This window comes from Macrobrachium nipponense, chromosome 7 (genome assembly GCF_015104395.2).
Source record: "Macrobrachium nipponense isolate FS-2020 chromosome 7, ASM1510439v2, whole genome shotgun sequence".
Lineage (NCBI taxonomy): Eukaryota > Metazoa > Arthropoda > Malacostraca > Decapoda > Palaemonidae > Macrobrachium > Macrobrachium nipponense.
In genome coordinates this window covers 37,535,399-37,549,543 of record NC_061109.1, presented here as the reverse complement: position 1 = coordinate 37,549,543, position 14,145 = coordinate 37,535,399, and the positions used below count along the sequence as shown (strand labels likewise).

Genomic DNA, 14,145 nt, shown 5'->3' with positions numbered 1-14,145 from the left:
AGGGAAGTGGTCAGCATACTGTGATTGGTGTCGTAGGGGGAACGTGTCTCCACTCGGTACCACTATTCAGCAGTTAGCAGACTTTCTGATATATCTCAGAACAGAAAAACATATGTCTGTATCTGCAGTGAAGGGGTACAGGGCTGCTCTAGCCTCAGTCTTACGAATGAAAGGAGTGGACATATCGTCTTCATGGGAGTTGCCATGCTGATGAGGAGCTTTGAACAGTCATGCCCACCAAAGGAACTAAAAGCCCAGATTGGGATCTGACCAAGGTACTGAGTAGTCTGACAAAACCCCCTTACGAACCACTAAGGCAGTCCACGGATAGGAGCCTGACCCTGAAGACAGTCTTCTTATTGGCCCTGGCTTCAACCAAAAGGGTGGGGGAGCTACATGGCCTCTCATATCTCATAAAGCACTCGAGAGGTTGGAGATCAATGGTGTGTGAGTTTGTCCCAGAATTCGTGGCAAAGACCCAAAATCCAACAATAGTAGACGGCAGATTCGACTCCTTTACCATACCTTCCTTGGCAGACTTTGTAGACAACGACAAAGCTGAAATGCTCCTGTGCCCCGTCAGGGCACTAAGGGAGTACTTAAAGAGAACAAGGCACCTCAGGCCGGGGTGCCAGAGGTTGTTCGTAAGTACAGGACGGATCAAGAAGGAAGTGTCCAAGAATACAATATCATTTGGCTAAGGGAGACAATCAGAAATGCTTATACTGCAGAAGACAGAGGGTCAGATAGCCAGGTGGGAGCTAGAGCTCATGACATCAGGAGTGTGAGTGCTTCCCTGGCATTTAAGAAGAACATGTCTGTGGATAAAATTCTGAAAGCTGGCGTGTGGAAGCGCCAAACAACTTTCACCTCATTTTATTTGAAAGATGTTGCCCATAGATCCTTGGACACCTTTTCCTTGGGTCCAGTGGTGGCGGCCCAACAAGTGATATAGTTCATCCAGTGCCCCTGGCGGGTCAGTTTGCGTCTAGTCTAAGATGAAGGTATGAAAGTAGAATGAATGGGATGACTGGTCTTTTTTCTTTACTACTTTCTTCCTACTCCTTTAACTACGGGCAATATGAAGGAGAGTACCGTCATGTGCTGGAACGGACTAGATGCAGGTGAGATGGTCAGCCATACTGTGAAGCTATCTTAGCTGATGATATACTTTTCAGTAGCAACACACCCCTCTGGTTAATAAGGAAAGAGGGGTGAAGGTGCATCCAGTCGCAAGGGACAAGAGTAAACAGTAGAATGGTATCTACACCCAGTGGGAGGAAACCAATAGATCCGCTTATATCTTTGGTCCTAGGTTCATTGTCCATCTCTAAAATTTCCCTATATATTCGGAAATGGATAAGGTGGCAAACTTCCAGTCAGTTGTAGAGACTTACCTCCCTCCAATAGTAAGTCTATCCTAATGTTAAGACCGAAGGTTTGTTTCGTGTATGAACAAATACCAAATTTGTAACTAATTTGTATTTTTCATAACTAACAAACCTGAGGTCTTAACAGTTAAAGGCCCACCTCGAACCACCCCTCTAGCAGTCTAAACTGGGTTAGAAATATAACTGATGGGTCACAGGTAGCCGTGGGCATTCTGGGTATACATGCCCCGTGACCTGGTATAGATGCCATTAGTCCCTGGATCTCACAAGTGTAATTTTAATTCTACCGGTTTCCAGCTTGGCGCTAGTAAATCCTAATGTTAAGACCTCAGGTTTGTTAGTTATGAAAAATACAAATTAGTTACAAATTTGGTATATTTTCACATAAAAAGAGACCAGTTATAAGATATAAAAAATGTAAAGTTTCTTAAAATTCTTTGGACTTGTTTACACATAAGTTATTCCACTTATAACCCCCATAAGTCTTCATCAGTGTTCAACTTTCAGACTTCTTGGCCATAAAAGTGATTCTGCTTTAAGGGGGCTGGCTGGCTAATGCCATTTTTTAAGGACAGGACTTTGACATTCATACCACTTAATAAGGTGACTTGGGACATCTCCAAACTGCAAATGAATTTTGCCTCTGCCCTTCAGTTTTGTGACGCCAGGGCAATTTATCCTGAAAATAACTATTTTTCAAATTCTATCTCCCTTGACATTTAATGTTAAGACTTGGAATTACTACCATATATAGACCTGATGGAGACCTCCAATCAAATTAATTTTTTCTAAAAGTAATTTTTTTGCTAGATATGAATTTTTCATTATGGTAAAAAAATAAACTCTATAAATCAGGAAAAATTTTTAGATAAGAAACGAAACAAAAATTGGAAAAAAGGGCTTCATTTGATTGTTCTATAATGGCTTTCTAAGTTATATACCAAATTTCAATGCTATAGCTTTAAAACTAAGGGAGAAGATAGTATTTGAAGGTCAGTAAGTATTGTTTTGAGATATGGGTGTTCAAAGGTTCTTTGTATTTTTACAAAGAGTGTTAATAAATAATGATTATTATGAATGTTATATTTCTTTTTGGGTATTAATAAACTAAAACTATGTTATTTATTATAATTTAATCATAAATGAAGATCCCTTTGCTCATAGATCGTAGCCTGGGGCACTGCATCAGGCAAGGCACTCCTTCCTACGCAACTCTCTCTCTCCCTCTCCTTCATTAACTCAGCTCATTAGAGCAAATTTTCTTTTTCTTTATGTGAGCGAGATGTTTTCCTTGTCTTTTCCTCTTTGGCATGATGAAATTCTTGCCGAAACAAAGATAAACAGATGTAAAAGCAAGCGAATGTCAGAGGTGAAACTCGAACATGTACCCTCTTTCATGTTTCTGCTCGCACTGAAGGGTGGTAAGCTGAAAACCTTCCCTCCTGCAACTCATGGAATCTCTACAGATGCCATTACTCACAATTTCTTTGACAATAATTATCAAAATTTACGATAACAGAATAAATATTGCATTTTTAAGAGCAATTTTGACAAAATATTTCGTATACGCATTCTCCATTGCCATATGAAGCTCCATGAATTTTTTCATGACTGCATTTTTTGCCCTATACCCCCATATATATGGGTACCGGCCAGCCCCCTTAAAAGCCTGTTGAATCATCTTGCACTGCCTTGAAGGCCACTATCTGCAGCATGCTTGTAATTTCATCATCCAGGACTACAAATCTCTTTAGATATGGCCGTACATGTCATGTAAACCACAGGAGATGGTGATAGTGTAGGGATGTCTGCCGAGAACAGGTTCCAGTATCTTTCTTGAAGAATGTTGACTACCCATAAGTCTGTTCCAGAGCCATGTACCTTAGGCAGAAGACAGTTTCTCACATAATTCATTATTAGGCATGTGGGAAGGGATTACTCCAGAAGTGACTTCTTCCTCCATTATTGTTCTTTGATGACAATGAACTGATCCCCCTCAAGTTGTAGATATGAGAAACCTCATTGAGTTTATTAAGAAGAGGAACTAGGTTCAAGAATTCATTTGCATTCTCTACAAGTGAAATAATTTGTGGATGTGTAGACACTGTTATCTGGCTTTGGCACCTTGAAGATCTAGATGTTTTTCAGTGACTGCTTTCTGTATGTCGGTGTCTTCTTCAAGGGTTCCAAATCTGTGACCATGCTCTGTACATCTGGTAAATTATTAGTAGGTAGTGATGTTAATATTTATGATCGTGTATAATATAATGCTAAGACACTCTTGGATTTGACTTGGGACAGTCAAAGCGTTGCTCATCAAGCACAATGGTGACTTCTGTCATTTCTTACATAAAGATTTGCTGTGACTTCACTCACCAATGCTCAAGGATGATATTCCCCATCTCTTATTTTCTGCTTTTGTTTTCAAACCATGTACTACATACTGGTGCTGCCATAGCCTTTGGCCACAACTACAATAGGCTTATGGGACCTAGAAATATTTGCCACCAATATTTCCTGAGTCGTCAACCTTGGTTTTGCTTTTCTCCAGATCATTTAAAGTAAATGTGTCTGTAAAAATGTTTAATTTCACTGGCTCTTGGAAGTCAACAACACTGGCTACTGAGGTCTTATTCCACAAGTCTTATTAAGTATGTTTTTCGTATGAAGGTTTTTCATGTATATAAATTGTTAATGGTTTTCCACTATACATATATAGGACATGTATTGATAATTACTGTACTCTTAATCTTGAGTTTTATGTTTTCAAAGAAGGAAGTTCTGTGAAGCTTTCAGAAGATAAATATCTCTACTTATGTCTTCACATCATCAACATATATGCCATGAAAATATACTGTATAGTAAATAATGTTTTCTAAATGTATTTTAGGGATCAAGACTGAGTATGGTTATTGTATTGCCCAATGAACGAGATGGCCTTGCTGCACTAGAAGAGAAATTAGCCACCGCTGACTTGAATGAACTTGATAAACGAATGTATAATGTAGAAGTAGAGGTTACTTTACCAAAATTTAAGCTTGAGGAATCACTGGACCTTGGGGATCATTTGTCTGGTGTAAGTATTACTTAAAATACCTCGTAAACTGTATGTGGAGCCTGTAATGTGTTTGCAAAGTATAATTATTAACTGTAGTGGTTGTTAATGTTTAATCATAATAAAAATTAACAATGGAACAAACTTTTGTTGAGTAGAATGAAACTTGTATTAAGATAATAGCATGTTCCACATTACCATACTTGAATGTAGCTTCTAGTATAGGAATGCTGGAAGTCATTGCACAAAGAATACTCTGTGCATTTTGCTTAATTTATTAGTTCTTGAACAGGTTGTTGAGGGTGATGTCATCCAAACTGAAAATGAGAGATTTGAATTTAAGTTTCCGGAGGTGAGCAGTATAAAAGAAATCAGGAAGGAGCAGATTTTTTTTTTATAGATATTTGTCATGTGATGTACGAATTATTGAGGAACACAGAGTACTTCAAACAAACTGTCGGTGGGCCTTCAAGGAATTGATTCTCTAATTGGTATCAGAACAAGACTTGTTTTATTAGTAAAAAGCATAAATCAGAATAATTTGTTGTATAAAGGCTAGTAGAACTTCAGTAGCTTGGTAAATGAAAGCTTAATGCAGAGATCAACTACAACACATCGTTTGACTTTCACTGCATTGCTTCTAGCCTTTAAAACTCATCAGCTCCAGATGTCGCTCATTTTGGAAGAACAAATCGGTAGACAAGCTCTGTGTAAGACTAGAAATGTAACACTGTACGTAATCTTACTGAACTGTCAATTAAAATCTTAAGGAGTTAGCTGAGATACTATCATGAAGGGAGGCACTATCATTTGAACTAAAGTAGAAGATAAGTCGGTGACCATTTGCATTCTAGTCAATAATAGAAGAAAATTATCACTTAATGAAATGTTTGCTTTTTTATATACACATTTTTACCTCAAAAAATGTGTATAACAAGAAAAGAATGTAAACAAAATTTCACATAATTGATCTTTTTCTCCCTTTTTTAATGTTCATATCAACCTTGTGTGAAAACATGTGGCACTCAACAGGTATTCAGTCAAATTAACCAAAGTGGACAGTTAAATGAAATCTACCATCTATATAGAAATTTTGGAAATCATGTAGTAAATTAAATATGCTATAAAGAACTCTGTACATGATAGAAAACAGAACTGAAAAAGAATATACAATCACAAACAGTGTACAGCAGTCATTCTTGAGGGGCTAGTACAGCCCCTTTTTTGCAGTGAGGAGGTCCATGCCCACTGAGGAAAGGGGAATGGGGCTTGGTCGTCCTTATAACACAATTTACATCAAAATTAACTAAGTAGCATGTATGAAGTAGCACATACACCTTAAAAGGAGTAAGCTGTAATTAAGTTAGAGTTCTACCAAAAATCATTATTGTTACCACAACCTCACTAAACCTATGTTGCCTTCTGTGTAACAAAAGCCAGTTACGCAAACTTGTACTGTAAAACTGAGGGTTCTCACTGTGTACACCCAAATACATATGCAGCATAAGCTTTTTAACAGACCTGTCCTACATATCTCTTCGTTAGCACTACAGTTCTTGCATACTGATGTTTGTATAAATGGAGTAAAAGTTTGCCCTGTTCAGGACCTCCACATTAAGTCTCAGGAACTAGTATGGGCCATCCCTCCACACCACTGAACAAGCAGGATGGCACTCAGTCTTTGTCATCTCTGACCATTGTTTTATTGTTAGCATTCTATTGACCCAGGCTTTTCAGAAAAAAGGAGCCCAAACCTCTTACTGCCTAAGCTGTTCTGATCATTGTTTCTTCATCTAGAATAAGGTTTAGGAGAAAATAGAGCCAAGACAGATAAAGTATGTATCAATATATTTAATCCATGTAAAAATCCCACTCTGTGCTGCATAACTGTTTTTATTGAAATAGTAGTAAATCCAAAATTTTTGTATGCTTGTTTTAATTCTGTATCTTTGTAAGAATATGCCATAATTTTGTCAATAGAGATTGAGTACATTATCAGCAAAAAACAAATCTCTTACAGTAAAATTAGTTCTTTCATAACAAGTACTACTAGCACTCAAATTTTTAAAGAATTACTGTAGTTTTGAATGAAAATTTCTCGTAATGCTGCTCTCCTTCACCTGATTGCCCTTTCAACTTTTATGCATTAGTTTACTGTAAAGGTCCTATTAATGGTTTATCAGTCTTTGTTTTCAGACTGTCTAGAAAATTACAGTAGCACTGATACATAGCCCCTGAGGAGTTTTAGCAACAGCTTTCGTTTTAAGTACAAGACTGAATGTATTTTGTATTATTATTGGTAGATTAAAGCACTTATGTTCTGCACATTTAGGCTAATGGGGCTCACTGGAAGTGTTATACGTAGTACTGTATTGTATGAAGTGTAAAAACTAGAGTAAGGTAAAAATAAAGAAGTCAGACAACTGCATTGGAAGAAACCAGATTGTATGAAATAAAAGTAAAAGGTAGAAAACAATGCAAATGAATTTAAAAGGACACTACAAAGAACCTTTTGTGCCATCAAAGTGTGCCATACAAGGATTACTAGGTGACATTTCATCAAGTAAAAAAAGTTCTCTTGTTATGAATTCTAACTTGAGTGCATTATTAGGTGTTTAGAAATAATTATGAGGTCATTATTAGATAGTATTTGGAAATAATTAGGTGCTCCTATATTTTTTTCCAGATGGGAATGGTTGATCTGTTTTCTGAAAAAGATGCAGATCTCTCTGGCATTAGTGGAAATAAAGATCTTTTTGTATCCAAAGTTTTACATAAAGCTTTTCTGGAAGTAAATGAAGAAGGCTCTGAAGCTGCTGCTGCCACTGGTGAGTGTTATATTCTCTTATGTTCTTGTGTTATTTATGTTTCTTTGGGTAACCAGGTCATTGGGTGAAGGGAATTACATCACAGCAAAAATATTTTCCTTGAGTGAGTATGGAACAGTAGACTTTTATGGCTGAATGCATAATAAGCTTGAAGTATGGAGGGAATGCTTCTTTTTATAGGTTCACACATCCAGGAATAAATTGTTTTTTTTTGGTTCCTGTCTACTACTTTGAAAGACAAGTTGTGGTGATGTGCAGTATATCTTCTGATTTGTAAAAATATTTAATTATGATATCTAGTACAGGATGACTGCTGAGATAGAGACCATTATAGGATTATCATTGCTGTTTTTTATTACTAGCCAAATAAAGTATGTATAAGCTATAAAACTTTCTTGTCAAGTAGCAGCATCTAGTGTGATCTTCCTGAAGGTAGAAATATGTACCTTCTGTTACTGGATGCCTTTTCTGCTATTACCAGTGCATGATTATTTAGAAAATCATGGAAGTACTGTAAATAATATAATTCAAGAGTCGAATTTCATGACATCTTCATCAGTAATGTTTTCAGATTAATTTTACCTTGAAAGGTTGGGCAATATAATTCTCTCTTTAGCCTGTGCACGTTCTGCTTGAATTCCTATCTGGTCAAAGTCATTATCTATGTCCCATTCTCCATGAATTTCTTTTCCCTGTCATTGATCTTTATCCTTCTACTTTTATATCCATCAATTTACAGATTTATTTCTTCTCGTCGCTTCTCTTTAATCCACCAGGATCTTTGAGGTCTTAGTCTGTTTTTCAGCTTGGGACATCTATCAGCAACTTCCTTAGTAGTCATACAATCTTCCCAAAGTAACCAAGGCTTGAATTGTAACCTTTTGTGCCCACACTTCTTGAAAGCCTCCTCGTGTGTGTGTGTGTGTGTGTGTGTGTGTGTGTGTGTGTGTGTGTGTGTGTGTGTGTGTGTGTGTGTGTGTGTGTGACAAACAACTGAAAATTAAGCAATGACCATCAAATGAATGTAACAAGTTAATGCAGATATTATTTCCAGTAAATACTGAGAAACTATTATTTATCATTTTCTAGTTTACTGCAAGAGCTAAAAGAAAATAGTCATGTTAAATCTGCCTCTCTAACATTGTTTAAATTTAGTATCACACAAGAATGGGATTAGTAGATATTTATGGCAAAGAATTGGAGATTCATTTTGCGACATACAGTGTAACCCAAATGTAAAATAGGAAGTGTTTTAAAACATCACTTGGACAGCATTATTGGTGACCATCAGCCTAGTAAGGGACACAATTGCTGTACTCTTATATTAGGTAAGCTTCAGACTTTTAAAAGCGAGATTAGATCCAGTGGACAAGTCCTTAGTAGTAGACCAAAGAAAATCATATGAATGTCAGATGAAGAAAAACATGATGGAAAGTAAACAAGTTCCACATGTTGGCAATATTCATGAGATGAAAGTCTCAGTTTAGACAAGAATTTATTAATTTGTAAAATTCATGGAAAAATGAAGTTAGACAAGTCATCCTGTAAGGAAGATCTAATGTTATGTATTATTATTACTATAATATGTATATTATTTCCAAAAATGGGTTGTCAAAAAGTGGTGGATTTGTCATTGGATGATCATGGATAGGGAGCTAGGGAGCTCTCATATTGGCTGTGAGTTTGGTCAAGAGACAAAGGTACTGATTGGCTGTCACCCAGGGAGTTATGCTCATCGGGCTCACTGCTTGAGGAATAGGGCAGCTGTTCCAATATTTCGGAGATGTGCTTCATTGTTTTCCTGACATTATTTTGGAGGAGGGTCTCCTGAGTAATGTTAAGTGTGGGTTTCTTCCGAAGAATGGCAAGGGACTCCTTGTAGCATAGGCGGAAGTGGTGCATGTTGTCATGAAGGATTGTGGTGTTCCTCATGATCTGCTGTCACTGGGGGTGCTGCCATGTTCCCTCATGCAGTATTGGTATACTGCCCCTTCATGTAAATAGACACCAATCCTCTTGGAAAGGTGGGTCATGGTCTTACCGATGTATGAATAGTGGCATCCATTCTCAGGATCACTGCTGATAGCAACGCTATTCTGCTTGAGGTACTGGGCAGTCCTCTGATCCTTGTAATAGATCATAAAGTTTACCATAAAATCTACTTCAGCAGGGGTTACATGAGCTGTGCTTGAAAAGCATCCTATTCTTAAGACCCAAGGTTTGTTAGCAATGAAAAATACAAATTGATTTAAAAATTTGTAATTTTTCAGGGAATCGCACCCTTCTTGTAGCTAGTGCAGTATTCATGTATCCCCTGTAAAACAATTTTATGGCCCTTGCAACCTTCCTAGAGGCACGGCTCTCTTGCTGGCACCACTTGTTGATAGTGTAGGTGCAGTGGGAGAGTGTGACTGATGTAGACATTTATAACCAGTTTTTTTAATTTGTGGGAGCAGAATTTTGGGAAAATGTTTTTACCTGTTAGTATATGAACTTTATTGACAAGAAATTAGACATCAAGGTACTAATAACATTAAAAATTGAATTGCACAGATTATAGGCTCAAGAAAAGTGAATTAGAAGTACTGGGTCACCAGTGAAGTTGCACATAAGTGCAAAATGACAGGGAGATAACTGAAAAAAATTAGCAGTTCAGAAAACGGAAATAACAAGTGAAGTGATTGACTAGAATACTAAAAACTTGGCTGAGTATACAGTACATATTAGAGATGATAGATGCCAAGATCTTGACTTTATTATGCTGTGACTGAGGTCACAATGTATTAAAGTTATTAAGGTATTAGTTGACTGCACAATGCACCATGCTATGTTGTCCTAATGTGTACACACAGTTTTTGCTTTTTGTATAGTAGCTTCTACTTATGCTTCAGCTTGCATATTTTGCTGCTATTTCCCCTTTTTTTCTGTAAAAATTTCTCTTTTTGTAGTTTAGGGTTGGTTGTGAATTTATGCTTTTTATTTCATATTTTTGTATTGCATTTTCATTTTCATCACATGCTTGCTCTCTCTCTTTTCTGTCGTGGTATAATTACAGGTACGTACTGTCTTTATGCACACTGCTTGCATTATTTATAAAGAAGTTAAGCAAACTTTATTGTTATAAGGTAATTATTGTAGCATGTAAAACCCCAATAATCAAGTGAAAAGTTCAAGTTGAAGAGACTTCCTTAAGAAGTAAAAGCTCCCATTTTTCATCTCATCCAAAGAAATTTTTCCTGGTCATTAGATGAGAATTGCATATTGAATTAGTAATGATCTTTCAACCTTGTCAGTGCAGGAGGAGAGAGCAGTTAGACGGAGATTACATATTGGGAAGCTAAGTTTCTTAACAATTAATACCATTGCCTAAGAAATTTGGTTGACCTTGTGTTATGGTTGTTCTAATATTATGTAACTTGTGAATCAGATCTCTCGGATACCTTAAACAATTCCAGTTTAGTGGTGGCTGATGTTCCTTAACTACATGATCTGTTGTAATCTGTTAGGGTTTTGTGCTGATTTTCATTATCTTAGTTTTTTTCACATAATCACCATGAATATGTCCTTTTGCTTTTGTTGTTTCCTTGTCCATCGACAGGGATTCACAGACTCGCCTTAATCTGTAGTTTTTTGGATGTAACTCACTAACATAAGAATGTATGTTTGGATGTATTCTCCACCTGCTATTATCATGGAGTATGGGCTGTTCAGACACTGACATCTGAAAATTCTCATGGGGGAATATCTTTCAAGTAGCTATGCTATTTAAGCACAGGGTATACTTTATATTATACCAGTGTTGGTGTGTACTTGACGCTCTGAGGCATGGAGCAGTACCTGTTTTGAAGCTACTATATGGATCCATAAAACAGAAATAGAAAAGTTCCCTGGCAATAAATTCTCATAAGTTATAATCATTTCAGAATCGTAAGAATCATGTAATGTACAGTACCTGCATTTGTTAAGTTGATGAAAAATGTAAGGCTTGGAGTGATGCCTATTCTTTAAACACAACCATCATATTATATTATTCACTTACTACCAGAGGCATCAGATGGTTATGGAGAATCACTGTACCAGCTTTCTTGTTGTAGGGAAGTTATCCCACAATTTGTAATTGGCATATCACATCACAGGAGACTGTGGAACTGGAAGATTTTCTAGAAATCTAGGAATAATCGGTTTTGGTATTGTGTTTGAAGCTTGCATTCATTTTGAATGTTGTGAGTATGGAATTAGGTTGTGTTCAGCGCAGTTGAGGTGTTACAGTAGGTACTTGTGAATAGTAGGAAAGAAAATTAAAACAAATTTATTTTTATCTTGACATAAATTAGTAGGCCTAGTGTGCAGTACTCTGGATAATTTGAAGAATTTGCTGAAAAATTCACAGATTTCTTTGGAATGAACTTAAGGATATTTGATTACAACCATAAATTTGAAAGGTTATTTGATTACAAGCATAAAATTTTAAAGGTTATTTGATCACAAGCATAAAATTCAAGAACTTTATGTAACTTACAATACTTTAGGATAATGCAGATTTGAGTAGACTCATTTCCTTCCAGGCACAAAATATCAGAATATTTAAATAAAAGGAAAACTTTCTTTAGAAGGATCTGAACCTTCTAACAGTAGTGTTCTTGAACTGGCTATATTATCCACCATTGGTACAGAAATCTGTTATTATAACCATTAATAGCATAGTGGTCTTCAAAAGAAGAGGACTGGAAGAAACTTTGCACTGTACAATATTAGGAAGAGATAACAATCACTGAGAGGAGCAGATACAAATGTCAGGTTAAACTAATCTTTTATCCTCTCCTATCCAAAATACTTGTCCTCTAAAACTAAGCCTTCATATTGAATGGAGTTGGTGAATAGCTTGGGAGTATAATCCGTATGTAGAGGGAGATCTCTCACTTTATTAGGTAATTTAACCACTGTCAGTATCATCAAGTTGATTTTAACCTTACACTTCGAACTTTAGAATAGAACTTCAACTTTAGATGAAGTCAGTGTTGGCTAATTCATTCAACTGTGGTGATGGATTCCAGATAGATGTGTGGATAATTTTTAGAAATCAAAGATTATATTGCACAGGGTCACAGTCCAAGATTACATGATTATCGTACAGTTGTATAACCATGAGAAGGTAGCTCAGTATCACCTGAACTTCACAGTGCAGTTGTCCAGAGTTTAAACCTGCTCATGGTATGATGCATGCGCAAGAGAGATATTAAAAATATATTATTATTATTATTGTTATTATTCCGGCCCCTCTGTTACATCTTTGCTGTTTCTTCATGTTCCGTTGTTTGGTAGCTCATCATTCCTGTTGTCTTCTGTGATATCATCTCTTGGTTTTTCTTCTTGTCTTTCATTGCTGGGAGTTATTTCTCTTTCCAGTACGTCTATTGTTGAAAGTCAGTTCTTTTTCTTTATGGTCCTTACTTGGTCTGCCAGCCTCTGTTCAGGTTGGGGGCTATTATTTCTCTCATTCCAGGTGTTGACCAAGTTTTGTCTGTATCTTCTTTCCACCAGGTTGCTCCTGATGTAGCATCTTCATATTTCCTAATTTTCTTCTCTTGTCCATTTCTTCTTCTGGTTTGCCTCTAGCTCTAGTCTCTGGTTGGTAGTTACTGTCGTTATGGTGGTCAGTTGCTGGATGACGACCTCCAAGTACTATCGTCTTCCCCGTCAATTGGGCTGTTTACCTGGTTGCTGGATGAAGCGCCTCTGTTGCCAGAGGTTCCATTTACGTTGTTATCGTTCAATCTTTTATTGCTCATGTACGAAACAAACCTTTGGTCTTAACATTAAGATAAGTCTTCTAGTGCCAGCTATAAAACCGGTAAATTGAATAAAAAATTGTGTATGCAAGGAACTATTGGCATCTGTGGGATCTCCCACAATTCCTTCAGCATCTTGTGATCACATCGGTTACTTTCTTAACGTCTCTAAGAGAAGACACATTTTGCTCTCAGTCCTTTTAAAGCCAGTTTAGTTTGCCTGCTTTTTCTTTTCTTTCTGTGTTTCATTGTGTATAATTCCTGTTGGTTTGTACGGGTATCTGGATATCATGGATCATTTTACCCCTCCGACCAAGGTTTCTTCGGGGTCTCGCAGGGTTTTATAAGAAGGGTCAGTACAGGAGAAAGGAGACACTGTGGTGGAATCAAAACTAACAACAAAGCAAGCAAAATTCCCCACAGTCACGTTAATTGTACAGACTCTCAAAAAAGACCCTCGTCCACACTTTCCCCTCTGCGTTACTTTTACTAGACAGGACAATTGGTTCACTTACAGACACGAACGAAATTCTCACACTCTCGTACTCACCATCAATGACTGACTTCTGGGCAAGAAGCTGTGCTGTCCCCTGGGTACAGTCGTCGAGACACAACAACCACCCAGAATCGCAACACAAAACAAACAACCGAGTACTACATTCATACAGTAACTCAAAACACAACAGATCACTGCGCAGACAAACATCAGCAACATAAAAACAACACCACAAGTCCACATACAACCACTCACAAACAACACCAAGAAATCACAACAGCTCACCAACAACAACCCCCAACAACTCACAACTACAACAACTCACATACAACACAACAGAAACTCACAAGCTCAACAACCTTCCAATGCACAAGCACAATAAACTTCAACAGTATAGGCACAACAAACTGCTAACACACAATATCACCAGCAAATCAAAACAAATTCAGGAAACATACAATATAACTGACCATCGATGCTGTTTTCCAAGACTGCTGCCAACTATACCTGACCATCACAGGCTCTGATCTCAGACTGACTCAAAAATACAGACTGAACCTGCCACTAACTCAACAGACACAACAAC

The 14,145-nt window shown here is 37.1% G+C and overlaps 1 protein-coding gene across 14 annotated transcripts in view; it reads left to right on the top strand.

Annotated features, from left to right (window-relative positions):
• LOC135217042 (leukocyte elastase inhibitor A-like) overlaps positions 1–14,145 on the top strand; it is a 125,771-nt gene that overhangs the window by 58,356 nt on the left and 53,270 nt on the right. For all 14 annotated transcript variants that reach the window (XM_064252648.1, XM_064252636.1, XM_064252646.1 and 11 more), the window contains exons 6-7: positions 4,282–4,467; positions 7,133–7,274. In XM_064252648.1, the coding sequence (XP_064108718.1) occupies positions 4,282–4,467; positions 7,133–7,274 (328 nt within the window). The remainder of the gene's footprint in view (positions 1–4,281; positions 4,468–7,132; positions 7,275–14,145) is intronic.